The sequence below is a fragment of the Hemitrygon akajei genome, chromosome 2, assembly GCF_048418815.1.
Source record: "Hemitrygon akajei chromosome 2, sHemAka1.3, whole genome shotgun sequence".
In the NCBI taxonomy this organism is placed as follows: domain Eukaryota; kingdom Metazoa; phylum Chordata; class Chondrichthyes; order Myliobatiformes; family Dasyatidae; genus Hemitrygon; species Hemitrygon akajei.
Genome location: NC_133125.1, coordinates 79,706,776 through 79,720,393, shown reverse-complemented (window position 1 = coordinate 79,720,393; position 13,618 = coordinate 79,706,776). Strand labels below are relative to the sequence as shown.

Genomic DNA, 13,618 nt, shown 5'->3' with positions numbered 1-13,618 from the left:
AGTGCTGCCATGTGGTGGTGTTATCTTGTGTTGTGACACAGAACTGCAGATCCTAGATGTACGCTTTGACCAGCTTTGTGATGCCCTCTGGGACCTGGAAAAAGTTGAATGCTGCTCACAGACTCTCGTGAGGCACCGACTCAAAAGCATTGGCAAGATCTAGGAAGACCACATGCAGGTCTTTCTTTTCTTTCTTGGCAGTTTGTATCTGGTGCCAGATGGCATTTGTGTGTTCCAGACATCCTGGGAAACCACGTATTCCTGCTTTCTGCACTGATGTGTCGACGAAGTTGTTGCTCTGCAAAAAGGCTGAGAGTCTTTGAGCCACAACACCAAAGAAGATCTTTCCTTCCACATTCAGTCCCCATCATGGCAGAGGAGGAGACCAAGGATCAACATGACGGAATGCGAAATGGGGAACTGAATTAAAGTGTTAAACAATTTGGAAATCTGTTTCCTTTTGCACTTGTTTAACATCTTGTTTTCACATGGGAACAGGACAAATAAAACATGGACCCTTAATGGTGCAATGTGGACTAACTACATACAATCTGAATTGGGATGATAGTTGGTGGAATTATTCTGTGTACTAAGCTATGACTTCTTGGACTGGATATAGATAATACTGTCTGATTAATTCTGTATCAGGGAAGAGGACTGAAGTTGTGATGTATTTAAAATATCTGGAAAGCATGGGCAGTGGGTGAGGCAAGGGTTGGGTTAAGCTTCCCCTAATATTCACATTTAAAGCCCAACTGTGGAATAATTATTAAGGCAAATGAGGTCATGCACCAACCTGATCCATTAGGTGAGTAAAGAAAACCATGTGGGGGAAAATTTCCCAAACGAAATTACACTTTGCATTGAAGAGATTGCTGCAACATTTATGTGACAAGGACCTTTTAAATCAATCTCTGATGCCTGGCTGCATTGACTTAAGAATTCCATTCCCTCCCTTCCAACCCCACCACCCTAACCCCTTCTTTAATTAACGGCAATTTTATCTTGGAGGTAATTCATGAGCTTTTGCTTAGAGCTTACTTAGAGCTTGCGGAAGTTCTTCAAGGTTAAACTGAGGCTGTTTCAAGCTGATGCAACATTTTAGCCTATTTGCCTTGGTGCTGATTTGTGTCATACCCCCTAATTCATTCTTCTAAAATAACATAATTCACTGAAGTAACAAAGGATAAAGGCTAATGATGCTGTTGTCAGTATTGATTTCTACACATTAAATCTGGATATAATGCCCTCATCAGCAGGTTGATTTTGTTTGATTTAGAACTAAAGACTCAAGTGAACTTAGAGAAATTTAATCCACAGAAAGTGAAATGCTGGAGACAAGAAATGAAGAAGAGTTACACTCCTAACATAACTCGAAGCATATTTAGCCTTCGATACTGCATTGTATGGTGCCAATTAAGGAATCTACCATACTGGACTGATGATACTGAGAAATAGCTCCATATCTGATTTTGGCTGCTGGGAAATTTTATTTCAGTTAATGAAATGAATTATATTAAATATAGAAAGAACACTGCTACCATCATTCATGAAATTCTTGGATTGATATTAGAAAGAAATTAGTTCATTGATACACTTTAGTGAGAAGCTTGTTTTTCTTAGTTTTACATAGCTTCTTACAAATAAAAGAATTGACTCTTAAAAACAAAAATGCTCAAAATCCAGAATAACACACAGGAAATTCTAGAGGAACTCAGCAGGTCAGGCAGCATCTATGGAAAAAAGTACAATCAACATTTCAGGCCGAGACCATTCATCGGGATCCTGGATCTTGGTCGGAAACATCAACTGTTTATTCCTTTCCATAGATGCTGCCTGATCTGCTGAGATCCTCCAGTATTTCATGTTTGTTACTCTTGACTCTTAAAATTCCTCTGAAACATTCAAACAAAACTCAGTCCGTGGACAGTTAGTGATGGAAATCAAACATTGGTCTTTACATGAAAACCATGTCCTTTACACAAATAAAAGGATTTAAATTGAACTGGGGTTGAGTAAGACAGCAAGAGTTTTTCCAAAAAAACAACCATCATGATGTGGGAGAGAGCAATCCCATTTGTCTGATATTTAGCACTAACATCCTCACACATTTGCTAATCATTAAGTTTATTTGTGATTTGAGAGTTGCACAGCTTCAAGTGAAGAAAGTTGTTTGAGGTAAAAATAATCCACCTCTAAACTGATGCTTTTCTGAGAACATTAAGTGCCATAACTGCAGGTTATCGGTCCATTTAACTGAATACTGCTCTGGTTGTTGAACACGTCAGGGAGCTGTTACCCAAGATCATTAAAGAGGATGACTATTTTCACCTTGTGAAAGACTTCCTTCTTGAGATCTGAATTCCATTTGTTTTTGATGGGAGTAAGCACATTGTAGTAAGCAAGTTTTGACCTCTTCTCTCCTTTTAACTATTCTCTTGATGTAGGGCTTTAGTATCAATATCCCTTTAAGAATTTCCTTTAAACTCCACCTTAAATCTAGTCTCACCCTCTTTTCCTCTATCTTGAGAGGAATCCATTTTCTCTCTGAACTGCCTAGGGAAAACTAATGATGTTAAAGGCTGAACTTGAGTGTAAGTTGCTGTTAAGATTCAATCTATTCAATATAATTTTATACTATCACCAGCAGTTAATGTGAATAATAACCTGGACAGTGGAGAATAAAAGGGCATTCATGTTTTAATGTCATTTCTCAATATTTATAGAGTAATAACTGACAATTGATTACATAAATATTATATGCCTTTACTTTTAGAAGGAGAGGAATTACATAATAATTGCATATCTAAAAGGGAAAAATAATTTTGCTCACTATGGCACTGAAAATAATTGAAACGAGTGCCTAGCTTCAGTTCTAAGATAGATTCAGTTGTAAACTAACACCTTGAGTGAAATCAGAACTAATTTCATACCATATCTACAGATAAAGATCTGACACTTCAGATCTCCTTTTAGCAAGAGAGATCATCAATATACATCACTTATCTGATCAATATGCATCATTTCCCTGACAGTCACAGGGTTCCTTGTGCACCAGACATATACAAAGCCATCTCCCAATCATAGAAATAAATCAGTTTACCGATGTTTACAGCTAGAATAAAATTTTTCATTTATTTAGCATTTTAAATTCAAGCTTATTGTCGTCAGCCATATGCACATATACAGCGCAATGTAACAATATTCCTCATGGGCCAAGGTACAAAACACAATTATAACATACAGCATATAAAATACTATTAACACATAATACTAACAGATACAGAAGAAGTATTCTGTAGATGTACATGTCCATATAGAACATATAGTTAAATATACAACAGTACAATGCTACTAGCGCTGTTGTCATATATAATGTGTACTGGTAATAGCAGGAAGCCTAGATGTTTCACAGCCTGGCGAAAGATGCTGTTACCCAGCTTTAACTGTCCTTATTTCCATATAACAACCTGGGAAAGGTCTCCCCACTAATGTAATGGTTTCTCCATAGCTCAGTGTTTGGGTTATGACTAGAGATAACGGGGGCTTTGGAATGTGTGCTGGCCAATGAAGGGAGATGTTTTTCTTTCTTGTGTGCGCAAGTGAAGGTTTCATTGTCTTTTGTTCAGTGCAAGATGGAGAGAGAAGATGTCAGAATGGGGAAATCGTAGACTGCAGGACGGAGTGGACTTAGAATGGGGTCAGGAGTCGACGGCGCCTGGGGAGAAATCGATGGAGAACGAACAGACAGGAAAACAGTGAGCTCCAACGTTGCACATTAGAGTGTTTCATGAGAATGGGCCCTTTTTCTTTTTTGTTTTCTTTACTAACAGTATAGTTAAATTAAGAAACATAAAGCTCAGTTGTTTAATTGCATATTGTGTACTGTTTGTTATTTTGTGGTGATTTGTAACAGGGGAACACATCATGCAGCATTCACCCAAACAAGATTTCTTAAGTTTGGTCGGGTCAGGGGCTGTCTTCCCCTAGATTAAGCTGCTAGCCGAACCTGAGAGTTACACTTATGCTGTGGTACCTTCTGCCTGCTGGCAATCGTAGAACAGACAGGAGAGGTTCTTGACCCAAGTTTAAGTACAAGAGCTTCATTGAAGAAAATTGAGAACAGGCTGAAAAAACAGCACTTTTATAAATGACCAAACGCTTTGTCAAAGGTTCTAAAAGAGAGAGTAACAAACATAAATAGACTCAGTAATCACTTTATTAGGTACCTCATGTACCTGATAAAGTGGCTACTGAGTGTATACTCATGGTCTTCTACTGCTGTAGCCCATCCAGTTCAAGTTAGACATGTTGTACATTCTGAGATGCTCTTCTGCTAACTACTGTTGTAACACATGGTTTCTCTTCCTGTTCTGTCATTCAGAGACAGCATTACCTGACCAAGCTTCTCATTCCTTCAACATCCCCAGCCCATGGACTTCAGGCAGTCCATTTGTTCTTTGGCCTAATAGTTGCAAACACATCACTCTTTTTCATGCAATAATTAATCAATTTATTCATTAACATGCCATGCTAATAGACCTGCTGATGTGAGTAAACAAAACACATGAATCACGGCAAACTGTCAATGCTGTTCTTATATACTATCAGAGTTTGCTTGGTAAATACATAAAATTCTTTGTGTAGTGTAAAGGGGAGCAATTATTCAACCGAAACAGCCAACAGCTGTTTGAATATTTCATTTCGCCTTGACAGAAAGAATGATAGCTGTAATTTTTTTAACATTTTCCTGTTTAAATGGAAGTAGTAGAAGGTGTATCTTTATGCTAAAGTCACACATTGCAACAGTAGTCTGTAGAATATTGTGGGCTGAAGGGCCTGTACTGTGCTGTAATGTTCTATGTTAACTCAGAGAGTGGCGCAAGTGTGGAACAAGCTCCCAGCACAAGTGGTGGATCTGGGTTTGATTTCAACACTTAGGAGAAATTTGAATAAATACATGGATGGAGAAGGAGTCTGAAGGGCAGTGGTCCAAGCGTGGCTCGATGAGACAAGGCAGTGGAACAATTTGGCATAGACTAGATGGGCCAAAGGGTCAATTTCTGTACTGCAGTGCTCTATAATTCCATGACACAGTATTCTTTGGAAATAGTCTTTATGGCTTCACCTTCCAAGCTATTTGTATTATTTTATTCATTTTCTATTATTTAAGTGCAACTGCCCTTCAAATCCTTGGAGGAAGAATTCAAGTTAACAAGAGCCAGAGAAGTGGTACAGTACAGGGACTCAAGTGATCCGAAGGTGGCTGGAGCAGGGATCCAAGTGAGGACTGGCAGGAAGTGGAGGGCAGAGGAAGCTGTTCAGAAAGCAAAGGCAAGGCTACATCACAGGAGGCTGGTGGAAGTGGTCACATGCCAAGCTGGGCTAGGATCCTTTCCAACTCCCCAAATGGACAACATCAGAGGGATGGTGCCACCTAGTTCAGGAGGAGGTGAGAGCAGCAGTGGAGGAGACGAGAACCTGCAAAGTGGTGGGAATGAAGCAATAGGGTGCTTGGACAAGATGGGAGAATGCGGTTGAGAGGAAAGTGACCTGGGCTGAGCTTTGGAAAGCTGAGCCACACCGCATTCAATTTTTCATCCAGGCAGTGTACGATGTGCTTCCAAGTCCATCAATCCTGCACACATGGGGCAAGGCAGAGTCATCTGCGCGCCCACTGTGTTCCAAGCGAGGAACCCTGGAGCACATCCTCAGTGGCTGCACAAGGGCACTTGGTGAGGGACGGTACCGATGGAGGCATGATCAGGTCCTGAAGATCATCGCTGAAACCATCAGTGCTGCAGTTGAATGGGCGAAGCGGTTCCGACCCTCCAAGCAGACCATTGCCTTTATCAGAGCTGGGGAGCAGCCAATACCCGTCAAAAGAACATCTGCAGGTATCCTGACCTCAGTAAGAGACTGGCAGCTGTTGGTAGACCTTGAACGGCAGCTGAAGTTCCCCAACCATATCGCAGCCACCACCCTGCAACCAGACATTGTCCTTATGTCAGTCTACTAAGCAAGTGGTGCTGCTGGAGCTGACAGTCCCATGGGAAGATTGCTTGGAAGAGGCCTTTGAAAAGAAGCTCTCCAAGTATGCAGGACTGGTCAGCAACTGCCAGCAGGCTGGATGGAGAGCAAGGTGTCTCCCAGTGGAGGTTGGTCGTAGGGGATTCACAGCCCATTCCTTAGCCAGAGCCTTCAGCAATTTGGGCAACGAGGGAGAGAGGAAAAGGAGAGCCACCCACAATACCACCGATGCAGCAGACAGGGAGGACCTCAAGATGGCTGTGTCTCAAAAGAAGGGAGCCATGGAGTCACAAGTAGCTAGCCATCTGAACACAAGCTGGGGTCTGATCAGCCCCAGCTGGGTCACCTGGAGGAGGGTGTATGATGTTGAAAGACCCAAAACACCCAATGATTCCAGGAACATCACTGAGGATGTGTTCAGAGGCATCAGTAGATGTATACACAGCAAGCGCAGGACAGGCCTTTCTGGCTTAATGAGCCGTGCTGCTCAGTAAGCCCAGCCTAATCACAGGACAACTTACAATGACCAATTAACCTACTAACCAGTGCGTCTTTGGACTGTGGGAGGAAATCAGAGCACCCAGAGGAAACCAACGTGAACATGAGAAGGAATATAAAAATTTCTAACATAGAATGGCAGAATTAAGCTCAAACTCCAATACTCCACGCTGTAATAACATCGCCCTAACTGCCACGCTTCCATGGCACCTGAAGGGCTGTAGTTTAATTTGTCACAATGATTCATTAGTAGACCAAATATTATCTTGATATAATAAATAAATAATAAATATTCCCTAATTTCATTGGTATCAGTGAGATGTGATTAAGAATATTCTTGACAGATTTAAAATAGCCATGGGAAAATGACACTGCTTTTGTCAGTTTTACTCTGTTGAGAAAAACATCGCAAGGCAAGATCTTGCATGTGAACTGATATACAAGTACAGAACATGTTTATTTACTTGTCATTTAGCTACGGGCTAATTTTATTCACTTGAACACACAGAAATGACAAGCAGGGAAAAACTTGCCACTTCATCAAACTTTCTCAACAACACCATGTCACAATCGTAGGTAAATACTCTTTCCCTTATTTCCAAACCACATTCCAGTTTGAATGCCACATACTCGATTAGAATCTACCCTTTCAGACCCCAACCACTTCAGAAAAGTTTAGATTCAAAATTCACCTGAGATTGACCATGAAGATCCCGGCTGATGCGCTGGTGCATTGTGGAATCAGTCATCCAGACTTTGATTGGGATAGAAGATGACATTTTGCAGAGTACAAGGGCAATATTCCTTGTGTACTGGCTACTATTCTTCCAAAACATTGTTAAAAATAATATTATCTAATTATTACATAGTTTTAGGGAAATTCTAGACAGTTTCTAGAGCAGTTTCATGGTTGGCACAACATTGTGGGCCAAAGGGCCTGTAATGTGCTCTAGATTTCTATGTTTCTATATTTCCACTTTGTGGCTTGTAGGAGTTTGGCTGCACGTTTCCCACATCACAACAGTGATTGTAATTCAAAATTTATGCACATATAAACAGGTTTTAGTTATCTTGAAAAGATGTGAAAGATCCACTTAAATGTGGATCTTTCTTACCTACTTATGAAAGCTTGCATAGGGGCAAAAAAAAACTGCAATAAATAAATTAAACCAGAAGAGACAAGTGTATGTACCTATTGGGCTAAATTCAAGATGGATAAATGTCATTGGAGTAATTTCAACCCATATTTCTCAATGGCCAAGCTAGTATGTTGAAATAACTGATGAATTTCTTTATAATTTCACTGGTGTGTAGCTGTTCCATGATATTGAACATGCACGACGACCAAAACTATTTGTTGTGTGAAGCCTTAGCTGAGATGGTTAAACAATAGCATGGTAGACATAACACACATTAAGCACATAAACTTACCATTTAGGATTAGAAGTGGCTCATCTAGCTATGAGAACTGTATCAAAAGAAGTTGTGTGGCATGCTTGCCTTCATTGATAGGGATGGCAAGTACAACAAATAAGGAAGTCATGGTGTAACTATATAAAACTTCAGTCAGATCATCCTTGGTGTAGTTGTGATTGTCCCATTATAGGAAGGATGTGGGGACTGTGAAGAGGATGCAGAGCATGTTTATGTGCTATCTGGATAAGAGCGTAGGAGCTAGAAGGTTAGACACACTTGAACTGTTTTCAATAGTGTCAAAGGCTGAGGGTAGGAGGGGAGACCTGACAAAGTGTTTTTTTTATTATGAGAGTCATTGATAGGGCAGACAGTCAGAACCATCTCCCCTGAGCAGAAATTCAAACTTCAGAATAGTTTGGGGGAAGGGTCTGAAGGGAAGTTTAAAGGTGACATGAGGGGCAAAAGTTTTATACAGAAGATGGTAGATGCCTGGAATGAATTACCAGGGATATTAGTGGCAGCAGGTAGTTTGGTGGAGCTTAAGAGGCTTTTAGACAGACACTTGAATACGAAGGAAATGGAGGGATATGGATGATACTCAGGAGGAGGATATTTGGTATAAATTGGCATCAAAGTCAGAACACATCATGGACCAAATGGCCTATCCACTGTTGTACTACTCTGTGTTCAATAAGGATATTGCCAATCCAGGATATATAAAAATAATTTTTATTCTGAAAATAAACAGCGATGTGTAATTGAAATTCTAGGCATCTATCTTGTAATTTCTTCACTGTATTGTTGATACATTTTCCCCGAAACAGCAGAGCACTCGGGCTACTGGCATTTCTGCTGTTTGTTCAGCCATCTCATGCACTAGGGGACCAGATGTTCTTTTACTTTTAGTACAGAATTTTCCCAGGCTATAATGACTGCTGCCAGTACAAATATAAGCATCTGCCTTCATTCCTGAGCTGACAGTCATTCACTAGTTTAGGTGCATCATCGGCTGGAATTATATAATTAGCACAATAGGAGGCTATTCACTTCATTGGTTCAGTGCTGGTCTTTGAAGGTATTAGTCAATTATCCTGAGTTCTTCCCCTGAAGTCTTCTCTCCTTAGAACTATTTATCTCTCTATTTATCTTGTATTTGCTAACCTACTGCTTCTGAGCTGTGCTTAAATCTTAGTCAAGGAGCAGATTGAGGGATGAAACAAATAAAGAGAATAAGGAAAGCTGGATAATTTAAAAGATAAATTCATCTTGTTTAGTTATTTCATCTTCCACCCTTAACACGTTTTAGTCTCATTAAACAGCAGCTTGCTTGGAGTTATCCTATCTATATTCATCATATTTTTATACACCTTTATCAAATCTCCACTCATTCTCCTACACTTCAGGGAATAGTCCCAATCTTTTTAGCCTTTCTTTATAACTCAGGACCTCACGTCCTAGCAACATTCTTGTAAATTTTCTCTGTACTCTTTCAATCTAATTGATAACTAACCTGTAAATAGGTGACCTGAACTGCACACAATACTCCAAATTAGGGCTCACAAATGTCGTTTACAACCTCAACATAATATCCTAATTCAATGCTCTAATTTATGAAGCCAATGTGCCAAAATCTCTCTTTGCAACATCATCTACATGTGACTCCACTTTCAACATACTCTGGATCTGTAGTCCTAGATCCCTCTGTTCTATCACACTCCTCAGTGCTCTACTGTAACTGTGTAGGTCCCATCAGTTTTGACCTCTCAATGTACAATACCTCACACCTGCATTAATTTTCATCTGTCATTTTTCAAAGCAAACTATTGGCAGTGTATTGGCAGTGTGAGTCGTGTGGAAGAGATCTGCTGTGTTCCAGCTGGATCTAGAAGGGAAGGTGATGATGGACAAATAAAACCAGATGGGATGGGAGGATGAGAGATCTGAGCAAAGGGAGAAGATAACCCAAATGGACAGGTGAATGTGTGTTAGAGAAGAACATCATGCAATTTGGTTATATAAAATCAGAAATCTCAAACTAACTATTGGTAGGCTAACCAGGTGGAATATGAGATGTACATATACCAACTTGCATTCAGCTCCTCCACAGCAATGGAAAAGGCTGAAGATAGACAGATCAATGTTGGAATGAGAAGGAGAGTTAAACTGATAAGAAACAAAAGCCCGAGGTGGCCATTGTGTACACAGCACAGTTGTTCTGTAAAATGGCTGCCTAATGCACACTTGGTTTCACCAGTGTTGTAGAGACCACATTGCAAGATTACAAAATGCCCCATTTTTCAAAGTTTCGAACATGTGTAAATTTTGAATGACCTTTTAGGTCTCTGGATGATGAAGAGGAAGGAGGTGAAGGAACAGGTGTTATACTGTATCTCCAATGGTTGAAGTAGAAGCTACCATGAGATGGTGAGGGAAAACTGGATCAGGGAGTCACAAAGGATGTGGTCCTTGTGGAAAGCACAAATAGCAGGAAGAGCGGAAGATGCTACTGGCGGTGAGATCATGTTGAAAGTGGCTGAAATGGTGGAGGATACTGTGTTGGGCGCAGAGGGTAAACATTGCAGTCTTGCAAGAAATAGGATTTATTGAATATTCTTTACAGCCAGTATTTCAGTGGGTTCAGCAATAATGAGCTAAATGGCTTCTTTCATTGCTGGATATTTCTTTCATCCTGTACATCAGTGAGTGTCTATAAGTTAGAATATAAAGCCCAGTGGAGATGTTTTTTCAGTAACAATGTACATAAATGAAAAACAATGGTCCAACTGTTGAAGACTATTGTGGTTAAGTTGTTCATTGATCACATTGATATACCCTATATCATTGGAGTAATAAAAAAACTCAAAACCTGGGGAGATGAAATGTGTTGGTATACAACTTCAAGTAGAGTCTCACTTCATGAGAACAGCCAGAAGTCTAAGCCTGTGGAGCTTCTGATTCCCTCCACATTTAGTCAACATTCAGAAAGCAAAAGTAGCAATATTGTTCAAATTTCAACATCAACTTCCAGTCCATTCTGCCTTGTTCATTGGTCTGGATCTCCCTATGTAACCTTACTGGATACAGCATAATAGAAGAGTCTAAAATAGTTCCAGAAAGCCAATCTCTCAATAATGGAGGTGGATGTGTCTTTGCAAAAAGCACCACTCCCTTGAATATTTCTTTAAATTGCAATAATCAAAGGGAAAATTCAATAACTCACCCATAATCTTGCCAAGAATGAGAGATATAACGGCATTAAACTCCAGATTTGTATCTGAGGGGAGATTATACTTCATGGTAGCAAATTGGTCAATCTGTAAATGGATGGAAGAAATACCAAGTGTCACTTTGCATTCTGTGGTACACTTTTCAGTTACCCTGCATTATAATATCCATCAATATGTGTGCCAAGTAATGTTTGAATGATTTTATTTAGTAATGCTATGCAGAACACCTTTTTGTTTTAATTCAATGCATTCATCTATGTCTAAATTTCAGAAATCTACACTGATCAATCTGTATTGCAATGAGATGTTAACTATGGCTCAATAAGTTAGAAGGATTTAGGTTTAAAATTTCACCCCTTACTCTTCAACTAGCAATCCAGAAAAACACTTCAGTGTAATATTGTTAAAGGGCTTCATTTTCAGTAGTGTCATCTTTCAGAACTGACTGTGAAATTCAAGTGAAAGTTCCAAATTCACTCACATAGCACTTTAAAATATCAGTGTCTAAAGATTAGATTTATTATTTATTTGTCACATGTACATGAAAATATCAAAAGATAGAGTGAAATGCACTGAGTTGTCAATCCACAGCCTGAATATATGCAGGCAACTGCCCTCAAGCATCATCATTCTTCTGGCCCCAATATAGTATACTCACAACTCAATAACCCTTACTAACCCATAGATGTTTGGAATGTGGGAGGAAACGAGAGCATCCAGAACCAAACCCAAAAGGTAAAGGAAAGAATGTATGAACTCCTTACAAGCAGCAACAGGAACTGAAGCCTAATTGCTGGTGCTGTAAATTGTTACACCACACGCGTTTTTAGATAAAGAGACAGAGTTATGGGAAAAGATCAAAACCTTCTAAAATCTATGGCTCATGGGAAACAAAAGCAATATTTGGTCAAAAATGTGATGCAGTTCCAGACAGTTCAACAAGTTGATGGATTTTCCAAAGTATTTAAATATCCAGGAAACTGAAGAAGAAATAACCTTATTTTTGGCCACTGGAAATAAACAAATGTCATTTGAAGCTTTCTACAAATAGTATCAGAGAGAAATATACCCCAAACAATCTCTGTGTTATGGCGGAAGGAAGGAGTACCTTACACCTCCTTTGGTAGAGACGTATTTTCACTCCACTATGCATATATTTGGAATGTTATGTATAATTTGGTCACTGTTACAAAGGATGGATGCAATTAAGGTAGAGGTTGCAGAAAAGATTCACAAAGACATTGCCTAAACTGAAAGGCTTAAGTTATACACGAGGAAATCTGCAGATGCTGGAAATTCAAACAACACACACAAAATGCTGGTGGAACACAGCAGGCCAGGCAGCATCTATAGGGAAAAGCACTGTCAACTTTTCGGGCTGAGACCATTCGTCAGGACTAACTGAAAGGAAAGATAGTAAGAGATTTGAAAGTAGGAGGGGGAGGGGAAAATGCAAAATGATAGGAGAAGACCAGAGGGGGTGGGGTGGAGCTGAGAGCGGGAAAGGTGATTGGCAAAAGGGATACAGAGCTGGAGAAGGGAAAGGATCATGGGACGGGAGGCCTCAGGAGAAAGAAAGGGGGAGGGGAGCACCAGAGGGAGATGGAGAACAGGCAGAGTGATGTGCAGAGAGAAAAAAAAGGAGGGGGGGAAACAGGAATTCTGCCTGTTATGTATTTAGTTTTTTCCCCCCTCCTTTTTTTTCTTTCTCTCTCTGCCCATCACTCTGCCTGTTCTCCATCTTCCTCTGGTGTTCCCCTCCCCCTTTCTTTCTCCCGAGGCCTCCCGTCCCATGATCCTTTCCCTTCTCTAGCTCTGTATCCCTTTTGCCAATCACCTTTCCGGCTCTCAGCTTCACCCCACCCCCTCCGGTCTTCTCCTATCATTTCGCATTTTCCCCTCCCACTCCCACTTTCAAATCTCTTACTATCTTTCCTTTCGGTTAGTCCTGACAAAGGGTCTCAGCCCGAAACGTCGACAGTGCTTCTCCTTATAGATGCTGCCTGGCCTGCTGCGTTCCACCAGCATTTTGTGTGTGAGGCTTAGTTATAATTGGGATTGTATTGACTATTTCAGTTTTTCCTGAGAGAAGACATGATACAGGCATATAACATTATATATCAGTGGATAGTGTTTGTTTCCCATTGTGCAATCCCAAAAACTAGAGGGAATTGGTTTAAAGTGATAGGGAGAACATTTAAAGGGGATGTGATGAGTAATTTTTCATACAAAGAACAGTCTGGAATGAACTACCACAGGGGTTTTGGAGGCCGTGTAATACTGTAATATAACAACATTTATCCTGTACACATACACATACATGATTTAAGGTCTTGGTATCCATTCATACAGTATTGATATTAAGTATTAAAGCCCTAGTTACTGAGAGAAATGCAGGAAATTACCCAATCAAGGAATGGTCACGGTAGTGACTGTGGGAGAGGAAC

At 40.1% G+C, this 13,618-nt stretch overlaps 1 protein-coding gene across 2 annotated transcripts in view; it reads right to left on the bottom strand.

The window, feature by feature from the left end:
• The window catches only part of LOC140714284 (contactin-associated protein-like 5), a 1,700,882-nt gene that overhangs the window by 206,989 nt on the left and 1,480,275 nt on the right, over positions 1–13,618 (bottom strand). For both annotated transcript variants that reach the window (XM_073025370.1, XM_073025379.1), the window contains one exon: positions 11,165–11,258. In XM_073025370.1, the coding sequence (XP_072881471.1) occupies positions 11,165–11,258 (94 nt within the window). The remainder of the gene's footprint in view (positions 1–11,164; positions 11,259–13,618) is intronic.